Source organism: Clupea harengus, chromosome 6 (genome assembly GCF_900700415.2).
Source record: "Clupea harengus chromosome 6, Ch_v2.0.2, whole genome shotgun sequence".
Lineage (NCBI taxonomy): Eukaryota > Metazoa > Chordata > Actinopteri > Clupeiformes > Clupeidae > Clupea > Clupea harengus.
The window spans coordinates 8,992,796-9,010,295 of NC_045157.1; the positions used below are offsets into that span (position 1 = coordinate 8,992,796).

General features: G+C 47.1%; 1 protein-coding gene across 1 annotated transcript in view; it reads right to left on the minus strand.

Annotated features, from left to right (window-relative positions):
* Positions 1-773: 773 nt before the first annotated feature.
* pdgfc (platelet derived growth factor c) overlaps positions 774-17,500 on the minus strand; it is a 63,730-nt gene continuing 47,003 nt past the window's right edge. Inside the window, exons 3-6 of the mRNA XM_031568925.2 lie at positions 17,373-17,500; positions 3,874-4,063; positions 2,016-2,236; positions 774-1,801 (exon numbers count right to left, since the gene is read on the minus strand). The exon at positions 17,373-17,500 is cut by the window's right edge and continues 53 nt beyond it. Coding sequence (XP_031424785.1) covers positions 1,688-1,801; positions 2,016-2,236; positions 3,874-4,063; positions 17,373-17,500 — 653 coding nt within the window. The 3' untranslated portion in view covers positions 774-1,687. The remainder of the gene's footprint in view (positions 1,802-2,015; positions 2,237-3,873; positions 4,064-17,372) is intronic.

A 17,500-nucleotide genomic window follows, 5' to 3' on the forward strand; every position in this document is an offset into this window, starting at 1 on the left:
CATAAGGATCTTTGAAGAAGTCCTTGTATGTTCTGAGATGTTTTTGTTGTTTAAAAAATAGACGGATATTATCTGATCATTAGGTTTTTGCAGAACTTATTAACCTCTGTGAATCCTTTCTGTAAAGTTTTCACGCACACACACTCACACACACACAGCTGACTCTGATTTGGAGAGCATGTCTCCGATCTCTCCCCATGAGGCCGGTTGGGAGACACTGTCAGGCTGGTGTGTCCTCAGTGTTCAACTCTGGATTCACAAGTGAGAGATGCTCAGCTCCGACAGGGTTAAAATGAGTCTCATGTCTGTACAACAGGAAATGGAATGCTGACATTGAAATGACTAAAACAGGTGAAGAAAGGCTTTAAATACTGAGACAGTTTCCATGGCATCTGCTGAGGAAGACAGTACAATGAGGGCTATGTTTACACCGTTTCACTATCTTTCTCTCTCAATCTGTCTATTTCTTTCTCTATTTCTCCTTCTGTCTGTCTGTCTGTCTGAACCTCCTGGTTGCTCCCTGTTGTGACATTTAGAGGGCCATCGGAGTCATGAAACTGATAGGAAAAAAGGAAAGAAGATAAAGGGAGTGTGTCGGAAAGAGAGAGAGAGAGAGAAAGCAGCGTCTGCTGGAGTGATCCATACTTTTATAGACATGATAAAGTCCCAGTGGGTAAACGCATGGCATTCACACACACACACACACACACACACACACACACACACACACACACACACACACACACACACACACACACACACACACACACACACACACACACACACACACACACACAGCCTCTCAAATAAAAAATGGTTCTACCTCTCCCTCTTGTTTATCCATCCACGTGACTTCAACTTTAAAAAGCCCTCTCTGATGTTGCCAAGGAGAGAGAGAGACATAGACAAACAGTCACAAAAAAGTTAAAAAAAAAGAAAGACAGAAAGAAAGAAAGAAAGAAAAGAATAAAAAGTTAAAAAAACTAAAAACCAAAGCCGTCTCCCCAGATGAGTCCCTCTTTAGCCACTTCCACCCCCACAGCAGCAGCAGCAGTGGCAGGTCTCTCAGCATGAGAGTCTCTTTCCAGCGCATGAGGGGGCTAATGGGGTAGAACATACCCCCCCACACACACATCCTCCTGCCAGCAACCCCAGAACGCCTCCTCTCCACTCCACATGTCTCCGTCTCCACGACTGCTCAAACACACACACACACACACACACACACACACACACACACACACACACACACACACGTGCGCTCCCTGCCTGAATGGCCAGAGCAGCGGGGAGCCCAGACTGCCCTGAGGAAGGACACAGATCCTGGACACACCTGCGAAACACACTGTCCTGTGCCTCATCTAGGACAAGGGTCCGTGGTGGCGCTGGGGCGCTATGGAAGTCTGGAATAACATCCAGTCCAGTCCTGGAAGGCTGTAATCACATCTAGTCTTTTCCATGAGAGGGGCTGGGGAATAGTCCGGTGCTGGGGATTGTGTTGGGGGGGCGGGGGGGTTTCTGGAGGAGTTTCCAGTCTTTTCCTCCAGAGAGGCTGGAGAGATGGGCAGAGTCTGCCCTGGAGGTCCCATGCAGGGTCAGTGTTGACCTATCCCTGGGTTGAGGGCCTTTCTCTTCTTCACAGGGGGGGGTGTGTGTCTTTGAGTTGGGGAGGGGTGAGGGTGTGTGGTCAGTCGGAGTCGTCCTTACACACACAGCCGCACTCCTCGTGGTGTTCCAGAGGAACGTCTGTCAGGGTCTTCTGTAGTCCACGACTCCCAGCTCTGTGTCTTAGCATCAGTACCTACATACACACACACACACACACGCACACATACACACATATGTTAACTGACAATCTATGACAAAAGGTGCATGTGTGTGTGTGTGTGTGTGTATGTATGCGTGTGTGTGTGCGTGTGTGTGTGTGTGTGTGTGTGTGTGTATGCGCGTGTGTGTGTGTGTGTGTGTGTGTGTGTGTGTGTGTGTATGCGTGTGCGTGCATATGTATGTATTACCTCGTGGTATTTCTTTGCCACTCGTGTAGGCTGGCACTGGCAGTCGTGGCATCGGTGGGCGCAGCAGGCACAGTTGCCCCCACATCGCTGCACCAGCAGGCAGCTGGGCCAGAAGATGACGTCTGTCCTCCTCAGCTCCTCACGCAGAGACACCGAGAAGTTACGGGGAGTACAACTGTACAGGCGCACCTCCTCACGGAGCAGGTTCAGGTCTACAATGCCTTCACACACACACACACACACACACACACACACACACACACCGACACACAGAGAGAGAGAGAGAGAGACACCAAGACGTTATGCCAAGTACAGCTTCACAGGCACGACCCCTCAAAGAGCAGGTTCAGGTCTACTACACCTACACACACACACACACACACACACACACACACACACACACACACACACACACACACACACACACACACACACACACACACACACACACAGACACTAAGAAATGATACACTATACAAGCACGCCTGATGAGATCGCATACATAAATGCAATCATCCAAACAAAAGTCAAAGGAGTGAAGGAGAGGAAAGTGGACAAGAAAGAGAAAAGAGTTTTCCTGTAAAATTGCCTCTCCCACGCACTCGCAACTTTACGCTTCAACACACACATTTAAAATGGAAAGAGATGACTAATATGCTGACAGGCTCAACTTCTCAACTTCTCTACTTGGACAATATGGTTTGTGTGTGTGTTTATGGTGATTATGCAAACTCTATTTAAACTGATATCAAGCTACAGTCTTCTGCTCAGCTCATTCAGTGGTGCATAAATCCAATGAAATCAAATCAAGTATAAACAGCAAATCAATGAACTACCACATACAGAGCATTACAAGTTTTCGAAAACAGAACTCTTTGTCTGAGCTCTGAGAGGATGGGGCCCTGAGAGGATGGGGCCCTGAGATGATGGGGGCCTGAGCTCTGAGAGGATGGGGAGGAGCTCTGAGAGGATGGGGCTCTGAGCTCTGAGAGGATGGGGAGGAGCTCTGAGAGGATGGGGAGGGGCTCTGAGAGGATGGGGCTCTGAGCTCTGAGAGGATGGGGCTCTGAGAGGATGGGGCTCTGAGATGATGGGGGCCTGAGCTCAGAGATGATGGGGGCCTGAGCTCAGAGAGGATGGGGAGGAGCTCTGAGAGGATGGGGCCCTGAGCTCTGAGAGGATGGGGAGGAGCTCTGAGAGGATGGGGAGGAGCTCAGAGATGATGGGGGCCTGAGCTCTGAGAGGATGGAGCTCTGAGAGGATGGGGAGGAGCTCTGAGAGGATGGGGGCCTGAGCTCTGAGAGGATGGGGCTCTGAGAGGATGGGGTCCATGAGATCAGGGTTTGGCCTGTTGGTGGAGCGGCTGAGTGCTGCGGCCAGAAGGAGCGAAGTTTACGGCCGCTCTGCTGACACTGGAGTGTGTCTCTTACGTTCACTCTTACTCCGCTCACTCGCTCACTCAGTTTCTTTTTCACACAGCTGGCAGGATGTTTGCCATCTTTTAAACTTAATACCAAGTAAACAGAGAAAAAAAGCCTTAACAGCGGTCTAATCTGTGCTATATAAATCTGCCTGCATTGTGGTTAGAATTTGTGAAAATTAGCATCATTATCACAGTTTTTGTCTTCTTGTTTCCTTCTTTTCTATCTACTTGCCATACCCTCTCTCTCCCTCCCAACACTGTCCATTTCTCTCCTCTCCTCGGTCTCTCTATACTGTATATAGTCTTTCTAGATTCTTCATCTTTTACCATATCTCTTCTTTCTCTTTATTTCCCCTGGCTGTCTCTGTCTCTGCCTGTCTCTGTCTCTGTCTCTGTCTCTGTCTCTGTCTCTGTCTCTGTCTCTGTCTCTCTCACCTCTGGACTTGCGTGGCTGGATGAAAGACTTGCCCAGCAGGTGCCAGGTGGGCTTGTAGAGATCCTCCATGTCCAGCTGCCAGCGCTCGGGCTCCAGGTAGCGCAGCACCTCCTCCACCGTGCCCAGCTGGGACACCGCCTCACTCAGCACCTCCACCGGGGGCACCGCGGGCACGGGAGCCTCCGACTGCTGTAGAGCAGGACACACACACAGGTGGGTATGAGCACACAGAGAAAGATATAAAGACACACACACAGACACACTCTCAAACGAAAACATAAAAGTGCATATGAACATACAGGCAGTTTTAAACACACAGACACACACATACACACATACGGGTGCATTTGAACATGAACACACACAGATAGATGTACACACACACACACACACACACACACACACACACACACACACACACACACACTAGAACCAAGGCATTGATATCCAATCACAATCGAGCTTCATGTATCCAGAATATATCATAAAGGGGTGCAGAGTTTATGTGCTTGTGTGTGTATCCATTTTACTGTCTACACATGCTTAGTCCACTTCTATGATCTATGGAGCAGATTTCATGCCACCTTGAAATGCAAACACAACTTTGGAATGAGAGGAAAAACCAGCACTACAATGTATTGTTTTACAGTGTGGGTCACGCAGAAACCTTGCCATATGGAAATACAATGCACAAAAAATGACCATCCAAAAAAACATTATTCATCAATACCATGATCAACTACACATTTAAAACAAAGAATGTTAAGTCAAAGTAAGTGCATGGCTTACTGACACTAAGGGAGTTTATTTTCCCATACAGGTGTGCATGTGTCAGCATGTGAGCTGCATGTCACCTTAGTGGAAATACCTCAGTAATCCCCTTTGATTGACAGGACAGTGCTGATGGACCTCACAGAGGACCTACAGCCAATGAGAGCTCCACTGACATAATCACCATGGTAACCACAATGGTCAATTTATTGTTTGTTGGAAGATGTGGAGTTTGAGACAGTGAGAGAAAAAGAGAGAAGAAAGCTGAGAGTTGTCACTCAAAGAGGCTTTCAGCTACGATCCAATGCTCTTTCATCGTACAAGAGGATACCAGTACACCAACACAACAACAAGTCTGATTTATTAGACAATAACCTGGCTCTTAAACTGCGTTTGAACACAGAATTCACCACATTTTCAGAGCGTTTCAGATTAACTTTGTAGGTGAAGGGCTTCGTTAGTCAGTGCAGTATGATTTCATGAAGAACTAAGCATTTCTCCTGGCGCCAAACAACCGGGTGGGTTCCGTCACAGGATCAGACGGTTCTTTCCTGACTACTGTCATTCCTCCTGAGGGCCGTGCAGTGCGGATTATAACTTACTAAACCACCCAGGATGTTGTGTATTGAGCTTTCACTCAAATGCTCTGCTCATAAACAGACCTCCTCTAAGACCATACCGTCCAGTTCATCAACACCATGGCATCTGCCCAAACACAAAGGCTTATTGTAATACTACCCTTAGTTTATGAGGGACTGAAATGTCTGTGTCCTGTGTGTGTGTGTGTGTGTGTGTGTGTGTGTGTGTGTGTGCACATTGATGTATCCATGTACTGTATGTGAGTGTCTGTGGTAGTGTGTTGCTATGTATCATTTATGTGTGTGTATGTCTGTGCGTGTATTTGTGCATACATAGAGGGTGCATGCACTCTTGTGTATGCATGAGGGGATGCTTGCGTGTGTGTGTGTGTGTGTGTGTGTGTGCTCTAGACAGTAGGGCCTATCTGTGACCCCATGACCTCATATCCATCCCAGGACCAGGCCAAATCCAGTCTTGAGGCGGCTGCCAGATCAGCGGTTTGAGATAAACTAGATGCTCCCTGCAAGGCTATGGAGGCATGCCAGGGGAGACAATGCTGCGTTCTCTCTCTCTCTTCCTCTCCATTCACCCACCCTTATACACGGTTCTGATTAGACTCGTCTGCCTTCTCTCTGTTGTTTTTTTCTGTTTATTCACCTCATAAATGTTTCAGATCAGGGTCCAATCCAATGGTCCAATCCAGGGTACCAGCTGTGTGCACATTACCCCCCTCCCCCTCCCCACCCCCCAAAAAACATTTATTGCCCATGCCTGCTCTTGGCAGAGGATGACAGAGGAGGTATGGAAGCCATTAGCGACTCATGTGAGATGCTCCCTGTTCTCTGAGTGTTTCAAGTGGGGTGGAGGTGGAGGTGTGTGTGTGTGTGTGGGGGGGGGGGGGGGGGTACCAGGCCTGAAGCTCCCCCTCCCTGGCAGCTTGTAGGTCAGAAACATGAGGAACACTGATTTGGTTCGGGGGGACGAGGGAGCTTTCCAAAAGGATCTCAGACGTGAAAGAGTCACCATCAGAATGAGAGAAGTAGAGGAGGAGAGTTAAGCAAGCCGCTGAACGTTGATGTGAATTTGGTGAGAGGCTGTGAGGCCAACTCTCTGAGAGGGTTGTGGCAACCTACTGCTGCTCCCTGAGAGGTGGAAGAAGTGCAGCTTTAAAAGTGATTTAAAGTTAAAGGCCGCCTGGAATACCAACAACACATCAAATAGCTCTCTCAAGATTATTGAGTTTATCCCCTGTCTGCAGGCTTGTCACAGAATAACAAAAGAAGTCGGAGCAAGATAGATTCAGTCTGAGTAGCATCTGGAGAATCACTCTTGGTGACAGGCCCCCAACTGAAGATTTGAAGATACACACACACACACACACACACACACACACACACACACACACACACACACACACACACACACACACACTCACACACAAAAGCTTACTTCAACATGATTTAAAGTTTTGAACAATGCAATGTGTATCTTCATTCTCAACTGTGTGCTACTCTTACATCTGCCAATTAAATGTAAATTATATCTACAAACACAGTTAACAAACTAATTCACTTACTCTAAAGAATTCTGTTCAACCATATGACCTTGTTAGCTGTGCCTCAGTGTTTGACTTTCATATTATTTTCCTTGTACTTTGATACATGTTAATGTGAAATGAAATTGTGAATGATTAGAAGCAAAGAAAGTTTGTCTTCATGAACATCAAACCACACGTCCAGCACAAACTAACACGCGTCGAGGGAACACCTGCACACCCTTTCAATCACAAGGAGGGCGCGTTAAGCCCGGGGGATGGTGAGTAACGTGCATAACTAGGACACATTATAAGTAACAGTGAAAACATTCGCGGCTAATGAATGAGCTCAGAAGCTGGGCCTCAAAGCATCCCAGATTTGTGAGCTATCAGTCCCCCCTTCATCCGCCAACTCTGAGGTATGACACGGGTTGGCGTGGCAACCAGGGAAAATATTTGGACTCATAACCAGCGGGTTTCTGCGCTTCCCTCTCTACGGCCCGCCAGGTCCGAGCTCCTTTATCTGCTCGCACTCTCGGCTCCGCGGTGGCGTCAGCTGGGTCCATCTGGGGAGGAATAAAAACACTGTGCAGAAGAAAGGTCCACATTGTTTTCCGTGAGCTTCGGTGGGCCTGCGCTCCGCTCAAAAGGTGTTTCGAATTTGCCCCGGCCTGCGTCAACCTTTTAACGGGGAGAAGGGCTTAGTGCAAGGGACCGCAGAGATCTCGCACACGGAGCCTCTGCCAGGACACCGGACCAGAGTTAAAGACTGAGTGCACGGGGACCACAGAATCCAAGGGCACACGTGGACAGTGTGACTTAATGTGTCTCCAAGGTGTCGGTTCCAGAGATAGAAAAGGTCCCCCGTGTGGATGAGGCCCTCGTCTGGTCCAATCAACAGACATTTTCCACTGCCTGTAAACATGACTTCATGTTTCACAGAGACACAGCATCCAAGATGGCTGCAGACCGAGTTTGGCATAAAAGTCCCTTTGTAGACAGTGGTGGCGGGTGGCGGGCGGCAGGCAACTCACTACCTTGCGCAGCCCCAGCCGGGTGTGTTGTTGCTCGGTGCTCAGTTCTTTTTAAGAGGCGTAATTATCGGGGTCATGCCCAGCCTTGGCAGCAGCGCTGCGGTGGAGCTGACAGCAGCGGCATCTCGCACGCTCTCCTCTCCTCTCCTCTCCTCTGCCACCCTCAATGTCCAATGTACCCTCCATTTGTTTTGGAGGGTAACGAGCCACAAATAAATGTGGCATGTGTCACTGCCATCCTGCCTGTGTATGTGTGTGTGTGTGTGTGTGTGTGTGTGTGTGTGTGTGTGTGTGTGCATGTCTGTGTGTGCCTGTGTGGGTGTGTGGGCGAGTGTGCGTGAGTGTGTGTGTTTGCGTGTGTGGGGGTGTAAGTGCAAACCACTTCCTCACAGGCAAGAACTGCACCAGGCAGAGACCCAGATCCGTCGGAACACTGACACGCTTTATTTTCCTCTTGTTTTTGTTATTCTTTCCCAGCCGCCACACACTGAGGCCGGCTGCCCAGTAAAACCACACACAGGGGGCCGATTCTTGCCTGGCCCGGGGTGCATCTGGGGCAGAGCACTTACATCCTACCCCGCCACCTTCACATCCTACCCGCCACCCTCACATCCTACCCCCCCACCATCATACCGTGTGTGTGTGTGTGTGTGTGAGTGTGTGTGTGTGTGCTTGTAATAGTAATTATATGAGCACATTGTATACCTATGTTCCACAACCAATACTTTGAATGCCGACTCCCTCCATTTCATCCACTATTAATTGTGTATGTATCATGTATAGACCCTCTGTTGTGTTTCATGGAATCATGTGTGTATCATGTACATATGCTGCATGTGTGCTAATATGTTTTATCCTCTGATACGTGTATGTATCCATCTGCTTGCTCCTGATTCTCTCCTCTCCTTCTCTCCTCCCTTCACGTCTAACACCCCCCCACACCCTGTCAGTCCCGAGCAGATTCTAGCTTCTTCCTATTAAAAGGGAGCTTTTCCGTGCCCCAGTCACCTTAGTGCTTGCTCTACGGGGTTCAGACTTTAGGCTCTGTAAAGCGAGTAGAGACTATTTCAATTTTTTTGGCACTATTTAAATAAAGTTGAATTGAATTGAATTGAATTGAATTGAAGTGAAGTGAAAAGTCTGTATATGTCTCTGCTTTCCCAGCAGCCCTAGCACCAAGCACAGCAACAAACACAATGGTGGAGTACATTGTCTGTTTGTTGATGGTCAGGTAACATTGACCCAGCAAGCAGAGCTACTAATAATCTGGAACCAGAGCAAGCAGAGCTACTAATAATTTGGAACCAGTTTTCCTGGCAGAGAGCCGGTCCCTTTAACTGGTGTGAGATTAGGGATCGACTCTGAACCAGCCATGGAAATGCTCTAAAGGATTTTGTCTTTCGTCTCTGCACAGCACTTTGACACAATGTGCATTGTTAAGGTGGTTTAAAAATAAATAGAGTTAAATTATCTGTGTGAAAATGTTTTTAAATTATTAAGCATTAAGGACATTTTTAAATAGCCCAGTAGGAAGACTTTCCCTTCCAAAGGCACAGCTCAGATTCTGCCCTGAGAAAAATGCTATGTTTTTTGCGTGGCTGTTTGTCCTCTGGGGACGGTGCGAAAACATTCATCAACATCTCGAGTTCCAGGTCTTTTTTTGGCTCCCTAGGAGAGCCGCTGACTGGCCTGGTTTGGGTCTGCAGGGGTCAGTGAGGGTGTGATTCTGTGACTCACGGATGACAGACGACTGGGTCAAAACATAATAAGACCAGTGCTGTGTTTGAGGGTTACTGTGGGGAAATAAAGTGTGACAAGCGAATGAGTGGCAAACAAACACACTTGCCGCTGCCTTGCTTCACAAGCGAGTCATTTGAAGTGTAGACTCTACAGCCTTTTCCCAGAGCCTTCAGTATTCACTGCTCTGGGCCAGTTAGGGTCACACTTACCCACACGACACCAGTGATATGATTTCATTTCAGACCCTGGGAGCAGAATAACTCTCACTGAATAGAGCATGTCAAATCAGCCGTAATGACTACACATAGGAGCCAACAATCAAATATGTCAAATCAGCTGGCGAGTGAGTCTATTCTTTAATTGATTCCATCTGGTTATGAGTATGGTGCATACAAACCTGCTTCAAGTATTTGTCCTGTCTTTAATATCCATCACTATCTGTGGTGCAAAGATGCCTTGGTTACAAAGAGACTGACAGAACTGCTCTGTCTACCGTCACCATGGCAGCAGAGAGAGTGGTAACCATAGCAACTTCTATCAGAGATGCCATTCCTGCACCAGCAGCAGGGTTCCGGACCACACAAGACCATCAGCTTGCTGGAGGAGTGGATCTCCTGGGCAGGAGGGCATCAGTAAAACAGCACACAGCCAGGACAAGCAGCTGCACTGGGCCCTGCTTAAGCCTGTGCTGGGGAAAGGCAGGAGTCCCAAGACAGCAGGCCCCACACCAGTAATGTGGATGACACTTATGTCATTTTGAAAACCCTAACCCTAGATCTATGGTGCTGAAGAAACCTTCATGCTAACAAAGCACAACTTGAGTGAGAATGACATTGTTATTGACTCAGTAGAGAACCATGTTTTGCCGCCAGAGCATGTGGGTGTGTGTTTGACATCTGTAGACAGATCTGCGTGTGGTTGGAGTGTCTGCACTCTCTGGGCGACTGCTGACTGGAAGCCTGACTGGCCCACTGCTGAAGCTGTGCTGAGCTGTGCCTCCAACCAGAGGACAAGGCGAGGGCAGGAGAAGAGGACAGGGGGGGAGTAGGAAAGGAGGAGAGGAGGGGAGTACAGAAGGAGGATAGGAGGAGAGGAGAGGAAGAGAGAAGGAGGGGAAAGGAGGAGAGGAAGAGGAGAGGAGAGGAAGAGAGGAAAAGGAGAGGAGAGGAGAGGAAAGGAGGAGCGGAAGGGAAGAAGAAGAGAGGAAAATGGAAGGAGGAGAGGAGGAGCAGGGGAGCAGTGGCCAGCAGCCTCCCCCCAAAGAGGCCCAGCGACAGAACCACAATTGCAGGGTCCAGCTCGACCTCCGCAACCTCCAGGGCTATAAATATATACCAGATTACAGCCACACCTCTGCACCAGAGGCCTCCAGAACACACACACATACACACCTCCCCACCCTGGGATAACACTGGGCTTCAGAGGAGAGGCATGCTCCACCACAGAGCTCTACACTCACTCTATATCACACACACACACACACACACACACACACACACACACACACACACACACACACAGACACACACACACACACACACACACACACACACACACACCTCCCCACTTTGGGATAACACTGGGCTTCAGAGGAGAGGCATGCTCTACCATGGAGCTCCAGGAAAACACAAAACACACACAGACCCACTCACACACACACACACACACACACACACACACACACACAGACCCACTCACATATGCAGTCATGCATTTTCTCAGAACTGTATTTGCAGGACTGGTTGGATGCCATTGTGGAAAAAATTGATTGGCAGTCGAGAGAGATTTGCATACAAGATTACATATTATAGGAAATGCAGAGCGGGTCTCTGTTAGCAATTATAGCTAATGCTAACCATCAATCAACATATTACTGTTTTTACAAAATTTCTCATGCATATATTCCTTTCTAGCCTTTTATTGACAGGACAGTTAGACAGTGACTAGGAGGCGCGAGAGAGATGGGGAGTGGGCTCAAGAAATGACCTCAGGCCGGACTCAGCCCTGGGTCCTGGTGGGCGCTAGATGGGCCTGTGTGTGGTGTGGGACGCCACTGCTGCCGCTGAGCTACCGCTCCCCCTCCTATGTACAAATCCCAGAACATAACTATACGCCTGAGGGTTCCAGTCTCTTAATATAAGACTTGTAGATTCTAGAGTCCGTAAGGCAGACATCAGAACTCAAATACATTCCAAATTCCAACATCATAGCTAAGGATAGACTTTTGCATTCCTATACAGTAATATCCATCTGAAAGGCACATAGCTGCGCTAAAAGAGTAGATTAAACCTAGTCTATAAGGTTATAATTTAAACCAGGATGGAGAGGAATGCTTTGTTGTCTCGCAGGAGAGATAACACCCCTTCACTGAGTAGAGTATGGCCAAGACTTGCTCTTATAATTCTGCACACAGACACAAAAGGAGACTGCGTGGGTTTGACACATCAGAGCCGCCAGCTTTAATGATATCATTCAGCAGAGGCGAGCCACTGTGCCGGGCAGGGCCTGTGTGTGTGAGGGGGGTGAGGCAGGGAGGGAGAGAGGAAGAGCTGTCCCTCGCCCCAGCAGAGGAGTAGAGAACAGCGAATAGAAAAGGAGCAGCTCAGGTAGTAGATTCGGTGAGTTTAGGGCAGGCCTAATCGCGACACAGACCCATGCTAGACCAAGGGCTAAATAAAGGCCACATCAGGGCCAGAACAGGGCTAAATAAACGCCACTTCAGGGCCAGAACAGGGCCAAATAAAGGCCACATCAGGGACAGAACAGGGCTAAATAAAGGCCAGAAAAGGGCCAGATGTATTACAGTCAGCTGTTCCTTTGGTGGAGAAGCTGAGAGGATCCCCTGCTGCGCTTGTTGAGGTTCAAGTTCCCTGTGCTGTTCTGCGAGGGCACTGACAGCTGTGATGACTAATGCCAGGAAAAAGAGATGTTTAGTCTGCTCAGACATGCGGCTAAACCAGTATTCAAATTAATTTAATTAATACATGATTTGGTACACTTCAAGTAAAACCAGAGAGTACTCTTTTGGAGAGTGTGTGTGTGGGTGTGTTTGTGTGTGTGTGGTGGGTGTTTGTGTGTGTGTGGTGGGTTTGCTATGTGCTACTGGGGTGGGGGTTCTAGTTGTGAGTGCATAACAGCCTGGTTTGGAAGTTGTATTTTGAGGTTTTCTTTGTTCTGTCCTGTCAGTAAAAGAACCACTTGTTTACTCCTCCAAAAGCCCCAGTATCATGTTCACAAAATGGACCCGTGACTCAAGGGAAAACAACCTGCTGCACCAGAGGTGACCTCCCCTGCGCTTCTCTTCCTGTCAGACAGAGGAGAAGAGTGAGTTCATCTTGCCGTGGGCCGTTACGGATAAACAACGGCAATGGGTCTGTTTATACAGCACAGGCCCTTCCAAAGCCCTCCGGTGACAGCTTAAGAAACAGAGTTTATCTCCTCGCTTTTGTGAGGGAAAAGGAGAAGGTATTAACAACTCTGTGCGTGTGGTCTGAGCTGAGAAAAAGAGCAGGAGAGAGATAGAGAGAGAGAGAGAGAAAGAAAGAGAGAGAGAAACTAAATGGAAAGAGAAAGGGAAAGAGGGAATTCCCTTTGACATATGGTAGGAGAGGATAGGGTACAAAGAGGCCAGCTACATGAGAGACAATATACAGTATTTTGAAAAGAAAAGACAATATATTTAATTAGAATATTATTGTTATCAGTGCTAGTTTAATTCTCAAGATGTGCATCATCATAGACAGAAAGAGAGAGAGGGATAGAGATAGCAAAAAAGAGGGAGAGAGAGATTTTTTTATTTTACAAAAACATTTAACAGAAACTAAAAAATCAATGTTTACAAGACGTTAAATAAAAACAAAGCTCAGAAAAGAAAAGGAAAAAAAACAGATATCCCAGTGATATACACACAAAATAATAAGTTGACAATTAATTTGTCATTGACAACAGAGCAGCGGGCATCATTGCAGCACCACTGTGTAACGAAAATATCTACAGCACTTTTTGCTTTGTAAAAATGTAATTCAAGAGAAATTCTTCACTTCAGTAAATTCCTAAGAATTGGTACAACATCGTAGCCTGGTTTCTTTTTTTTTTAAACTTCTTTTTATTTCCTTTTATCAAATGCAGTCATACAGTGTAGCCTGGCTTCTGATGCATCTTGTTTTGCCTGCCCAACAATACAATTGACCAAGTACAAAATCCTGCTTTGTAAACATCATCCCCCAGCATGTTGAGCAAGCCATTCCAAAACACAAACAAGGGAAGGAATCTACCATAATCCATAAAGCAATGATAACAGCTTCCCTTGCATCACATTAAGTGCATTTATTATACGGCTCGTCAGAATGTTCCAAACAGTTCCGTTGATTTGAATGGGCCATCCCAACGTTCGCCGGTGAATATTTCCTGATATTCACCGCTGCAAAAAGATATTGACCGCTGTCATTGGCAACAGGTTTTTTGCTTCTAATTCACATCTTTCATATCATTCCGCAAGTAGTCCGGTCATTTAACGTAACAGACTCATTGTAATTTGAAGTCAGCAAGTAATGGGTTGCTACGCAACACCTGAAACTTAAAAGTTCTATTTGCTTGAAGAACTATTTATTTCTTAGCTGAAATCACGAAACGGCAACTAAGTCATTAAAAAGAGGTATGTTGGAGGAATGTCTTCTATCGTTTTTGGCAAGTAACCGTATAATAAGCGGGATAATGTATTGTCCGTCGGTCATTATCCAAAAATAAATCCCTTCAGGACGAAACAACACCCCTCCGCTGCGCGTCGGGGTGCTGTTCGCCCCGTCGGGATTTATTTTTGGATAATGACCTCCAGACAATACATTATCCCTACATACATTATACATTATCATCACAGCTGTAGGTGCATTGACTCCATTGAAGGTCGCCAGTCTTTTTAGTTTGTACTGTATACTCTCCACACTGGTTTGGTTCTTTCGTCAACGCCTAACTTTTCTCTCCAGTGACAGTTCTGTCTTTCAAACTTGTACAATACCTTTCCATTGGCCAAGAACAAACGTTACTTTTCATGCATCCCTAAAGGCAGAGGGCTTGTGCAAGAGGCCTCTTGGATCTTCTTGGAACCTCGAGGATCTTACTCCCAAGAAGGAGGCAAGGGCCCAAGCATCTTGTAAATCACCCCTTGTACGTTTTTTAACGATATGCTGTAGATGTAGGCAATTGCCAGACCTGGGATATCCAATCTGTCCGTCCTGGGATATCCTCCCCACACACATCAAGCCGAGCTCCAAAGATGATGGGCTCCTCCAATAACCAGCAGAGAGACGTTGCTGATCAATGATGCTTAAAGACTTTGGTAGAACGGTGACAGTCCACTTAAAATCAAGTCTCTTGTGGTCCATCAAGAAAAGGGCACTGTCCATCTTCATCCTATTGACCTCCCGTTGCATGGTTTGATCCTTTGGCCCCAGTAAAAGTCTCTGGACAAACTGTAGACGACAGTTCTGCTTACCAGGTTAATGACACCTCGCCCACCTTCATCTCAAAGAGTGGATCAGTCCGCTCTGTCCATTTTTTTTCTTTGATAGAACATCCATTTGCATTGCATTTTAGAATCTTGAACGGACACGGGCCCCTTGAACTTTGACATCCAGCAAATTTGTTCGCATGGCCTTTTTTTGTGTAAGTAAGGGGGCGACAGTGGTACAGTAGGTAGATAAGTTGTTTAGTAATCAGAAGGTTGCTAGTTCGATTCCCTGTCGAAGCGTCCTTGAGCAAGACACTGAACCCCTAATTGCTCCTGATGTGCAGTGTGCCATCAGTGTAAATGTGTATACATTGTAAGTCGCACATACTGTATGTAAGTCGCTTTGGATAAAAGCGTCTGCTAAATGACTAAATGTAAATGTAATGTGATCCCATTTCCAGCCTTTCCATCTTGTCTGCCTGTTTGACAATAAGCCAGTGCTAGTACCAGAGTTTTCTGTGACCGGCTCAAGTGAAATGAGATCAGCTACCTCACAAGCTGCCACTGCGGGCTCAACCACGACAGGCTCACCCGCGCCATGGAAACCATTTGCGGCCAGACCAGGCTCGGCGACCTCACCTGGGGCCGACTCACCAGCGGAAAGTGCAGGGGGCCCATCGTGGGAGGGCCAACCGGAGGAGAACCAGATGCAGGAGGAACAGATGCAGGTGTGTCACACAAAGGGGAATAGGTCGAAGGAGAACCAGATGCGGGGGAATCAGCTACAAGGGGGTCAATCAAGGGGGAATTACTCGTAGGAGAAACGGGAGAATCAGCCACAGGGGGGTCAGTAGACCCGGCTGCAGCCGACTCGTTGAGATCAGCACCTACACTTTGTTCATTGGCACTTTCCTCCCTCTTTTTCGGGCAGTCTCCCACTAAATGCCCGACTCTCCCACATCCAAAGCACTTCATCATTGTGTCAGAAGTAGCAAACACGACATAATCGAAATCGTCAACCTTAAATTTCAACACTTGGTCGAGGTCGTCTTGTCTATGTTTTAAACCGATATCAACCTGTCTCCTGAAAGACACCAGGTGCTTGACAAGAGTTGACTTACAACCGATGGGAATTTCTTGAATGGGGATACCAATTTTCCATAGCAGGGTAATTCCCCTGCAATAAATTCATCTTTGATGAACGGTGGAACATTTTACAGTATAATTTTCCTGGAAGGACTGCTGAGTGGAAGAACAGGCGTGAGTGCATCCCTAATAACAATGCCACTCTGAATAACCTCATGGGTTTTCTCAATTGAGCTCAAAAAACAAAACAATTATGTTATTCATTCACGAAACAGAGACTACATTTTCATGGCCTACCCCTTCTTCAACCGCTAAACTATGCTCCTCTACGCTAAGCCCTGACTCCACTTTAATGTTCATTGAGGAGCCATGCACCCAGCAAAAGCTGGTATGCACCTTCCGGGAATATCAGCAAACGACAAAGTATAAATAAACAACATATTAGCCAAATTTTGTAGATTTTTAGAAAAGTTAGGAAGTACCCACAGACGGCAACCTGTACTCACACTCACCGAGAGAAAGAGAGAGCGAGAGAGCGAGAAAGAGGGAAAGAATAAGAAGAGGAGGATGACCTAAAGTGATAAAACAGAGATAACTAGAAACAAAATGAGGAGGACTGAAAGAGAGACAGAAACAGAGATACCAACCATGAGGAAAAATGACAAAAAAATCCAAAGAAGGGTGAAAACTAAAAGACAAAAACCCAGTTAAAACTTAGTGTTGAAAATGGAGAGAAAGACTGTACTTTTCAAGTTATCAGAGGAAACGAGGGAGGGATCTTTCCTTGAGGAGAAAGGGAAGAGTGCTCCTTCATTTCTGATTGGCTCTCCAAAGAGGGTCAGTCGGCTGTGGGTATTAAAAAACCCTAACACGCACATCACCACTACTACTACTACAACATTCACTCACTCACACACACACACACACACACACACACACACACACACACACACACACACACACACACACACACACACACACACAAATGTAACCATCAGTTGTTTAAAGAGATGAAGCAAGGGATTTCAAACAGGTGTAACAGAGCAAGGATGGCTCAGGCTGGATCATTGCTCCTGATCTGCTGCACAATATCCAAAACATGCCAGGCTAAGGTGGCCTAGCAGGCCCACACAGAACGCTATCATTGCATAACACTTTTTTATGTTTGTTAGCTATTGTATAAGAGAGAGAGAGAGAGAGAGAGAGAAAACAGATGGAGAGAGAAATATGCCGAAAAGGAGAGGAAAAGAACAACAAAAAGAAGAAGAAGAAGAAGAAGAAGAAGTAGAAGAAGAGTATGTTCCTGACCTGCGGGAGTAGTGTGTATCTGACGCTGAAGCCAGGCTCGGAGGGGAAGTACTCGTCGGAGGAGAAGCGGATGCGGAGCTGCCTGCCTGAGGAGACCTGCGGGCCCGGCACAGACTGGGTGCCACACC